Raw genomic sequence first — 10751 nt, 5'->3', positions numbered from 1 at the left:
GGGGGGGGGGGGGGGGGGGGGGGCACATGGTTATACGTGGTTTGCTGCTGCAAGGATGAACACATGTCCTTTCTGTTGTCTCACTGTAGCATTGTCTTGGGCAGCTTAGATTACGGGCATTGAAGTTTATTTCTCTTGCTACATCTGCAGTCCTCATTCCTCCTGCAGCAGGACTATGGCATGTTCAGGCAGGTGAGCAGGGTATTTAGTGTTTTTCAGAGTCAATAGAAAGGTGTATTTAATGTCTTCAGTTATTATAACTATGACCTTAATTGTCTACTCCCTGTAAGCGCTAAGTGTCTTAAGGACTGTTCCACAGGTGCATGTGCACTAGTTGTTAATGGCTCATAGAACGAGTATGAAAAATATTGTTTAAATTTATTTGGATTTTACAAAATTATCTATAAAATACAGTATCCTGAAAAAGGGACGTTTGTTTCTTTCCTGCATTTATAATGCCATAAGATAACACTTTAGATTCCAACGATGCCATTGGAGCATGATTTCTGTGCATATGATGCCTTGGGTGAACCCTTTTATTTCTAACAAGCAAAACTACAGGTTAAACAAATAAATGTTTAACCCCTTGTCAAACTCCCCCTTAAAGGCTTCATGAACTGCCTTTTTTATTATTTTGTACTGTTCTCTGAGGTCCACTTATTATGTTATCGAGATTTTTACATCAAAAAACATCATCGTTTAGAAGTAATAGGCTATTTTCTGTCCTGTTTTGCCCATTCTTTTTGAGTAGGTGTGGCAGATTGTAGACTCGGCAGTAAACGCCCACTGCTATGGTTGGGGTTTAACCACACTATTACATCATAAAGTGGCACATTCCACAACCTGTCATTTTGGCAGATTGGCTTCAATATAAGAAACTTACAGGATGTTTTTAATAGTACAATTATTTCTTAAATGTCAAAATATCAAGGGAATTTTGATTTCTCAGTTTATGACCCCTTTAACTTGGTACTCATTTGAAGCACCTTTGGGGTGATAACAGCCTCAAGAGTTTTTGGATGTGATACGACAAGCTTTGCACACCTGGATAATGGGTGCCTAGATCAGATAATTGTTGCAGTGATGGACTTCTGCAAGTTTCTCCCATCTCCATACATGATCTCTGGAGCTCAACCAGAGTGGCCATCAGGTTCCTGGTCACCTCTCTTACCAAAGCCTTTCACCTCAAATTGCTCAGTTTGGCCATGTAGACAGCTCCAGTAAGAGTCCTGGGTTTTCTAAAAGCATTGTATGCCTGAGTACATCATAGAGACTATTGGTGCCAATTAGTGCCTTAAAATGATTTTGGGAAACACAGCCCTGGTTGATCAAAAACTTCCATTTAAGAATTATGTCTCTGCTGGCAATTCCTTTGACTTAATGGCTCCGTTTTTGCTCTGATATGCATAATGCTGTTAGACAGTATTTAGACAGGTGTGTGCTTTTCCAAATAATGCCTAATCAATCAAATTTACCACATGGAGTCCAACCAAAGTGTAGAAAGATGCTAACGATTATCCAGAGAAATTCAATGCACCTAAACTAAATTTGTCGTCAAAGAGTCATAGTAAGTAGAGTTCAAATACTTGTTAATGTAATATATAGGTTTTTTTACATTTATATATATAACGATAACCCTTATAGGCTGCCAGGATGTATGTTAAAAAAATATATCTAAAGAACCATAAAGCAAACATGGTTCTTGAAAAAATTACCTTGGAATTGGCTACTATTCAAATTATGCACAGAAGAAAATATCTCAACCACCCCACTAAAAAGCAAAGCCTGTGTCAGTATTTCTAGGCTGATGCATCATCTCACAAACATCGCTTTGAGACTGATATTTAATCAATCTTTGGATAGCTGCCAGTTTCTCAGATCTCCTCTGATGGTTCAAACCTGACATTTCACACAGATAATCCTGTTTTGTCATTTTCTTCCCAGCTCCACAGTGTAATGTGTAATTTATGGTTTCAACACACACTGCACATAATAGGCAACTGTCTCTGCAGAGAGAATAGCACCTTGTGTGACATTCTTTCTAATGTTCCCATTGCTTTTCACTCCATTTCCAGATGGAGATAATGCCTAATGAAAAGTTTAATGAGAATCTTCTTTGCCATTCGACTTTTTGACACTCTACAGATCCTCATCAGCCATAGATTTCAATTTAATTGTCAGCCACTGACGTTTATGGGAGCAAACAGCACTCAGTATTCATTTGAATAGCAGCCTCTTTTCAACAGCACACCATGTATTACACATTATACAGCTGTGTTGTATTTATGTAGCATTCTTATGTTGTTTTATTTGCACTGCAGGCAGAATGCCCCTCTGGTAATAATATATCCGTGTCTTCCATTTGCATTCTCTTCTAAGCCAGTGGGCAGTAACAGACCGAGAGACGATTGCATATATTTCATCTATTCAGAGCTATTTTATTTAATTTTTTTCCCTTATCAAATTTAATTTTGCAGAATTGAAGGGCCTGTGAAACATGTTTTAATAGCACAGCTGATTTATGTTGCCAGGTATTTTAGTGAAATTTAGATTCATCAGATTGTTATCATCACCAGAGCACTAGTCTCATAGAGCCAAACATCGGTGTTGGTCCATGATAAAGTCACCCAGTTTACACAGGAAGGGGCCTTAACCAAGTATTTTGACATTCTGTAAGAAATGCGATTGTAATTGCATTTACTGCCCTTAGCAATCTGTTGTCAAATGGTGAGTCATTCCAAAAGAACAGATATTACAAATCAGAAATCCATACACATTATGGCATCTACTAAGATTCCAAATAAAGGGTACTAATTTGCACAATCTACGGAATTTTGTGTTCACGCTTTGTGGGTGCTTTACTAAAAATACTTTCACAAACACATGCAAATAGGTTGGAAATTGTAGTATATGTTTATACACAAAATTGCGAGGCAGAGGATGCTACCTGAAGGTATCACTTAGAATCCACAAAGAAGAAAATACAACATTATTTACACAAGCCTTAAGTACACATAACACAGTTTTGGTTTTCAGTTAATTTCAAGTTTCACATGATGAATAACTTGCAGTTTAGGAAAAGAGTCAAATCAGTTTATCGCTTACTGTTTGTTTTTTTTATTAGTTTTTTGTATTATTTTTGTATTATTATTTCTGAACCTATACTGAAACTCATTTTCTCTAAACTCACACAAAACTAAAACATGCACACAGCATACAAAACATTACTCATCTTTTGTAAAAGCACTTATTTCAAAACTATTTTACAATGCAATAGTAAAATATGGTAAAAAAAATGTCTGCAATGGAGTTTGTCAGAGCACTCATGTATGTGTGTGTGTGTGTGTGTGTGTGTGTGTGTGCGTGCAAGAAACACTAAATAAGAATCACCATCGACACCTGCAATGGAGTTTCTTATGTTGTCTCTGATAAATTAATAAATTAGATTCCATTAGCATACCCGGATAAAAAAAAAAAGTCACCACTCATCACTGATATATGTTGCAATCTAAGGGCCATTCTATTTTCTTATGAATGTCATTGTGGTTTCAGAGCAACACATTCCCAGTGTTTACTCCCATTTCCTTTAAAAGCTCCCATCACTTATTAGGATGCTTCTTTTTAGCCTATGACACTTTGCACATTGGCATGAATCCCAGTGACAAGAGCTTTCATTGGAGGTGAAATCAACTGAAACACCTTACGAATAAAGTGGTATATATTATAAATGTCCTTGAAACTCTCACAAATATTCAGTAAACTTTCTAATCACAGTTGTAAAAGATTTTTCGAGACCATAGACTTTCATATACATTACATTATACATTATTAGAAACCAGGGTGGCGTGGTGGCTCAGTTGATAGTGCTGTCATCTCAAGAACCGTCCTGGTTTAAGACCTTTCTGTGTGGAGTTTGCATATTGGCATGGGTTTCCTCCAGGTGTTATGATTCCTGCCACAATCCAAAGACATCAGCATAGGTGAACTGGAAACACTAAATTGTTGATAGGTGTGAAAGTGTAAGGCCATCTATTCAGGATGTTTCCCTGTCTATGGACCGAGATGCTGGGATAGGCTCCTGCATTTCCATGACCCTACATAGATTTTCAGTGATGGCTTCACACATAATGCTATTGCATAACTGCAGAAATCTTCAGAAGTCATATGAACTGCTTTTACAGTGCTTTTTGAAGCTTGACCATGCAAATCACAGTCTCTCACTTTACTTGATTTGACTTTGTCTGGAAAAAAGCAACTCTGACAATCTGCTTTTGTGTTCCATGAAAGGAAACTCAAACAGGATTTGAATGATATGAGGAGTAAATGATAACAACATTTTCATTTTGAACTATTCCTTTAACACAGTGGTTCTCAACAAGTGGGTCCCAATGAACGCTTTAAAATTTTCCATGTCTCCTTAATCAAACACACCTGATTCAGATCATCGGCTCATTAGTCGAGACTCCAATACCTGAAATGGGTGTGTCAGACAAAGTAGAGATGCAGAATGTGCAGTGTTGGGGGGCTCCAAGAACATGGTTGGGAACCACTGCGTTAAACAATATTGGTACTGCGTTGGGTTGCAACCTGATGTTCCATTATTCTTTCACATCATTTCCTAGTCACTGGTGGTTAGATACACTGACTAAATCAACTAAAACAGCAACTGACGTTGTAAAACGATTGCTCCATGTTTTCTGTTATCTTGACCATGACATCTAACACTTAACCATTTCTGTTTTTAGGTGTCACAACTGTCCTGACCATGACCACATTGAGTATAAGTGCCCGGAACTCACTTCCAAAGGTGGCCTATGCAACAGCTATGGACTGGTTTATGGCAGTGTGCTATGCTTTTGTCTTCTCTGCTCTCATTGAGTTTGCCACTGTCAACTACTTCACAAAGCGCAGCTGGGCCTGGGATGGTCAGAAGGAGGCCCAGGAGATGCGGGTAAGATAGGCTATTTAATACACTAGTAGTAGACTGTCACAATGTTGTGAAAGTACAGTAATACCTGTACAGCTGTGTACAGTGAGCGTAAGTGCTTATATCCTATAAGACCATGTCATACAGATAATAGATGTGCTATCGCTTGAAAAAAATCTGAAAGAAGTTACCTTTCTCTTTCTTTTTCTAAAAATGCAGAACGCTTTACTAAAGCTTGTGTACATGTATAGTGTTTCTCAGTGTGATCAATCACTGTTTCATTTTCCAGTATCGATTTTTTTTTTTACAAAGTTACTCCCCACAATAAGCAATAAATATTCAGCATATAAATCTTAAACTAATGTGTGCTTTCTTGTTAGCAAGCTTGTCACTATTGTGAATTTTCATTGAGGTTGTTCCTGTTCAATAAGTTTGATGCTGCCAGCCGTCTCTCTCTCTCTCCCCACTGCTTTTACTTGCTCTTCATTATTGCCACCCTCTTCGTCCTCAGAGCTAATGGATGGGAATTGCCACAGAGAAAGCTCAGCGAGGTGCCGTATTGCTCACAATACGAGGAGATATTGTAAATCAGCAATATGAATTCCTGTTTCGTACTGTTGTTGTAACCTACGTGTAATCTGTCGAGAAACATTTTACTGCTTCATTAACCGTTCAGTAGAATGGAAATTTTGTGTTTCTAAAGAAAGCATCAAGAGCAACTGCAGAGTCTCTCATAAGAGAGTACAATGCAAAACTGATAGCACATACTGTATAGACTTGGACATGGAAGTTAAAGCCGGCTGTTAAGTACTGAAGTTTTAAAGTGACAATTTATGTTAAGAATAAAAGTTCAATAAACAATATAACTTAGTTTAAAGGCATCTGCTAAATGCATAAATGTAAATACAGCAATACTGCAAAGAATGGCTTATCTTACTTAGTATTTTTGTCTTGTTTCTTGTCAAAATATCTTAAAATTCTTAAATAAAGATACTTTTACTATATATAAGCCAAATGACTTAAGATATTTAGTTCTGTCAGGACCACTATCGTCAAAATGACAGATACTTAGCATAAAGTTTGGTTTGGCGGTATGGTTCTGATCTGGGCAAAACACCTCCCTGCCCATCCATGCAGCCTGTCATGAATGAGCAGGGAGAGCAGCAATAATAACCCCCCCAGGGTTAACAGAACAGAACAAGGCAGATATCATTAATGTACTCAATGATATTTAAGTGTAACACTTTATTCAAGATAAAGGAGTCTGATTAGCAAGGAATATCAGAAAGCGAAGTCCTAACTGTGGCGAAAGGTGGAGCTGGGGATGGAGGAGGGTAATTTGCTCCGAAGCAAGCTGAAAAGCTGCTGAATAATACTGAATACAGCTTATATAGGAATGCCGCGATAGGTGTCGTATTCCTATAGGTAGATGTGATCAGCTGAGAATCAGCTGATGCAAGCTTAACTCACGTGACCTGCCAGAACTAACGCTAAAGCTTAATTCTTGTTTCCAGGGGGAAAAACTAAATTAAGTGCATTTTGCTTAAAACAAGTAAAATTATCTGCCAGTGGGGTAAGTCAAAGATTCTTAAAACAAGAGTATTTTACTTACCCCACTGGCAGATAATTTTACCTGTTTTAAGCAAAATGCACTTAATTTTGTTTTTTTATATTTGAAACCATTTGAAAACAGGAAGTGTTTATTATCATCAGTCTTACTTTGTCAAATGTGATTCTGTCATTGTTCGGCTGTGCTTGTGGTCTTGAAGCTACTGATAATTGGTTATGTGCAACAGGCTTCACTACACTTCTCTAATGCCAGCGGTACACCCAAAGGAAAGCTATTTGCTGCTTTGAGACAGTTTAAAATTGCTGGACCTTTGAGATAGAAGAGAACTGAATGACAATTTATAGCCAAAAACAGAATGATCGAAAGCAGAAGAAAGCACACAGATGAAAGCTAAATTGAAAACAGGCTCACTGGGGTCTTTGGCTAAAGAGAAAGACGAAAACTGATTTGTTATAGTTAAAAAGAAAGAAAAAGAGCAGCACAAGCAACAGAAAAACAGATGAGACGAGCAGGAAGAAGGATAATATGTTTGTAAGGAAAGGAAAAGAGAATGATTAAAGGAACACAAAATGGGTTGGTATTGACCACTGGCCCCATGATGAGAAATTAAACTGTTGAGATCTCCTCATTTGTTTTACCGCAAGGGTTGGTGGGGTCACATGGTCACTGCTGAGCAAGAGGTGTGATAGCAAGAGCATGAGAGGTGCCTAACTACAGACATTATCTAACAGAACTCGCTCTATACTGGATACTGACTGTAATTCGGATTCGAGTTGGACACTGACCTTGGTGCTCTCTGGGGTTCACTTCTCTTTGGCGCACAGAATGGCATTACAGATTGAGGTTGATGATTTAACTTAGTGGGGAGAAGGTCCTGCACCGGACGGTTGCTCTTTCTAAGTCTCGCCACCACTGCTGACAGTTACTCTCAATTGTTGCTGATAAGAGTAGTAGTGATTGTACTGATTTCATGATATGACTACTGTAGCATACTGAATTTGTTATTTACTCTCATCCCTAAGTAGAATGCTGTTTGCACATAAAATGTAGACTTACAGTTAAGAAAGGACCTGCACCATATTTAGAGACCAGAATATCGTAGGCCTCCTTAACACCTGGCATTAACATGCATTCGTATCCAGATAGCACTTACTTAGTAGTACGTTGGCACTTATTTATTACATGAGAGGTTGAGTTAACTGATATATTTCTGTCACATGCTAAATTACAGTAGCTTACCACTGTCCCCTCTGTAAAAGATGTTAATGTGGATTAGAAAAAAAATGGTTTTAAAGCATTCTTTTTGGGGAGACATATGAGAGAAACGGTGAAATCATTATTTGATTATCAGATACTGTTGATTAAATGTAAAACTGTGAATAAAGGCTGTTGTGGTTACCATAACTTTACCATGAAAAGAGAAAAAAAAGTAGCAACAGTGAAGTTAAATTTATAATTTTTTTTTATTATTTCTTTCAGCATGGGGACAGAAGAGGCATCAGTTAATAAATTAAAAAACGAGTAATGTGTGCTATTTACTTGGAAAAAGTAACTCAGATATTTTGTTGTAAAAATTTTTTTTTTTAAAGTAATGCATTTGTCAGGGTACGTTGTTGGAAGGAGCACGAGGGAAACGTGGAGTATAATCAATAGTCTTTAATCCGTAGAACACAGGGGAAATCCACACAATAGGCACAATGCACACACACGTACTCAACGAGTAGACCCGATGAAGAACTAAGGAACAGACAGGAACTAATATACACAGGATAATAAGGAACTCAGGTGCAAGGAATCATAAGGCAAAGTAAACAAGAACAGGAAAAAGAACATAAAAGGAAACACAGGAAGAACTACGGAGGCAAAACGGGTCCAAAAGTCTGACAGCATTACTATCCTCATTACTTAAAAAAAAAGAAAAAAGATTTTGAATATATAGTGCACAACCACTCAGAGCACCATAGCAACTAAAAAAAAACAAAAAAGGAAAAACACCCAGACAACTCGTGATTCATAGTTAGCTCTGAAAAAAGGTTTAGTTCAGTAAATACAGTTACATATTGTTATTGTTGTTTGTTAATTCAATTTACTTGTTATAGGTTTGTTCACTCTAATGTTAAGTACAATGTTACTATTGTAAATAATTTCATAATGCTGTGTCACACTGTGTCCTAGTACAGCGCACAAGACAATATTAAAAATATCTTCTTTTGTGTTCCAAAAGGGGAAAAACACGTGTTTAGAATTCACAAAAGGATGAGTAAATGACAGATTTTTCATTTTATTATCTTGTGGGGCGATTAGCAGCGATTTCTTGTGACATGGGAACTATGACTGTTGCAGCTTTGCTAATGTTTAACCTATTTTCAGAGTATATTTGTACAAGTATTTGTGTGCAGGGAACGAAGTGGAACAATCATGCAGTGGCTGACAGACAGGATGTAACACGGAGGCCCTTAACGACAAAATGTCTCAGGGTTACGTATGCTCAGAGAACGAGATGCTGCGTCGTGGTGTTGATGCTATGGGAATGCCTTCAGTGTGCGCCGGAGTCTGAAGCATGTGTAAAAACACGGCAATCCGGCCAAACCAGGTCTAGAGACATGACATGTCAACCACGACAATAAAACGGCGCCTGCAATAGACATCATCAAATTCAATTGTCTGAAGCGGCCGCACAGTCGTACTTGAATGATGTTGGGTCACGCCAGTGCAGTGCAGCTGGAAGCTGGTGAGACTATTGTCTTGTGTATAAGGGGATTATGTTCGAATTGGATAGTTACGTGTTTATGTTTTATTAATAGTGATGACCAGTGTTCCAAAATGTAATACATTATATATTACTAGTTACTGTTTAATTAGTTACATTACAATATTACTGTCTCTGAATTGTAATGCGTTACACTACTTTTGAGTTACTTTCACCAAAATATCCACAGAAGTATTATAAAATGCCAAAATGTAGTTTATTGCTGGCTGCTCATTCTACATCCAGTGGAGGGTAATGGTAGGTCTATATAGCATAAAATTACAAAATCATATTTAGATACCGGTATGTAGGTCTATGTTACGTTGTAGTTTAGGTTAAACACAGATAAGCACAAACCGCATTATTACATTCATAAATAACACCGGTAAATAAAGCGAAGTGTTATAATGTACAAACAATAAACACAATACCTAGCCTATAGGCTATTTTGAACGGTTTCAGAAGAAAAGAATGAAAAATATAAGTTGCTAAACAAGCCAAAATTAGGCTAATTCAATGCGAAACTGAAAGCAAACGGCGTTCTCGCGCAGCCTAACTCTCTCATTCGGCATTAATCCAATTAAATGTGTCCATATTTGCAATGTATTTGAATGCTAAACTATTATTTATTATGTAAACCTGGCTTACTTAATGCGCTTAAAAAACATCCTCAAATGTGGAGAAATGTGTGTTTGGCCCGAGGCTGATCTATATGTTTGGTTGACTGACTGTACTTTATTCTGATAATGAACAGGCTGCAACGTTTGTAATGATGTAGGCAATGTGTGTGCGTGAGGTGCCGGCGTGATCGAACAGCGGAAACAAACAAACAAAAATACTCTGTAATTTTTTGTCATACAGATCATACGAGACTGCAATGTGTTTTCTTTTATTTCTGTCATCTCGGTTTCCTTTCCATGGACTTTCGTAGTGCGCCACACTACACAAATAGCCTGTGAACCAAACTCAGCATCATACCGCTGTCTTTTCCTTTTGTTTTGTTAAGCTGTTAATTAGCCTATTTAAGTCAAATATTTGGCATATTCATTCATTTTATATACAGACTATGACTTAATAAAAACAGATTTTGTTATTTTTTGTTAAAGGGGTCATATGATGCTGCTAAAAAGAACATTATTTTGTGTATTTGGTGTAATGAAATGTGTTTATGCGGTTTAAAGTTAAAAAAACACATTATTTTCCACATACTGTACATTATTGTTTCTCCTCTATGCCCCGCCTTTTTGAAACGCGTCGATTTTTACAATACTCATCGGTCTGAAAAAGCGAGGTGTGCTCTGATTTGCCAGCTATCCAGTGCGTTGTGATTGGCCGAATACCTCAAGCGTGAGACAGAAATGTTACGCCCCTCACATACTGTGATGGCGTGTCCCAGCCGGAGCGACGACTCAAAAACATTAAAACCCATTACAAACGAGGCATTTGTTGCATCCAGTGGGGACATAATTACTGATTATAATGACTTATACTGTCTTTTTACGCAT

At 37.5% G+C, this 10751-nt stretch overlaps 1 protein-coding gene across 1 annotated transcript in view; it reads left to right on the top strand.

Annotated features, from left to right (window-relative positions):
- The window catches only part of LOC107569774 (gamma-aminobutyric acid receptor subunit alpha-3-like), a 37886-nt gene that overhangs the window by 8956 nt on the left and 18179 nt on the right, over positions 1 to 10751 (top strand). Inside the window, exon 2 of the mRNA XM_016255930.1 lies at positions 4746 to 4951. Coding sequence (XP_016111416.1) covers positions 4746 to 4951 — 206 coding nt within the window. The remainder of the gene's footprint in view (positions 1 to 4745; positions 4952 to 10751) is intronic.

This window comes from Sinocyclocheilus grahami, unplaced genomic scaffold (assembly GCF_001515645.1).
Source record: "Sinocyclocheilus grahami isolate Dianchi unplaced genomic scaffold, SAMN03320097.WGS_v1.1 scaffold1379.1, whole genome shotgun sequence".
Classification (NCBI taxonomy): Eukaryota; Metazoa; Chordata; class Actinopteri; order Cypriniformes; family Cyprinidae; genus Sinocyclocheilus; species Sinocyclocheilus grahami.
The sequence above is the reverse complement of the archived record's forward strand: the minus strand, read 5'-3'. Positions and strand labels throughout refer to the sequence as shown.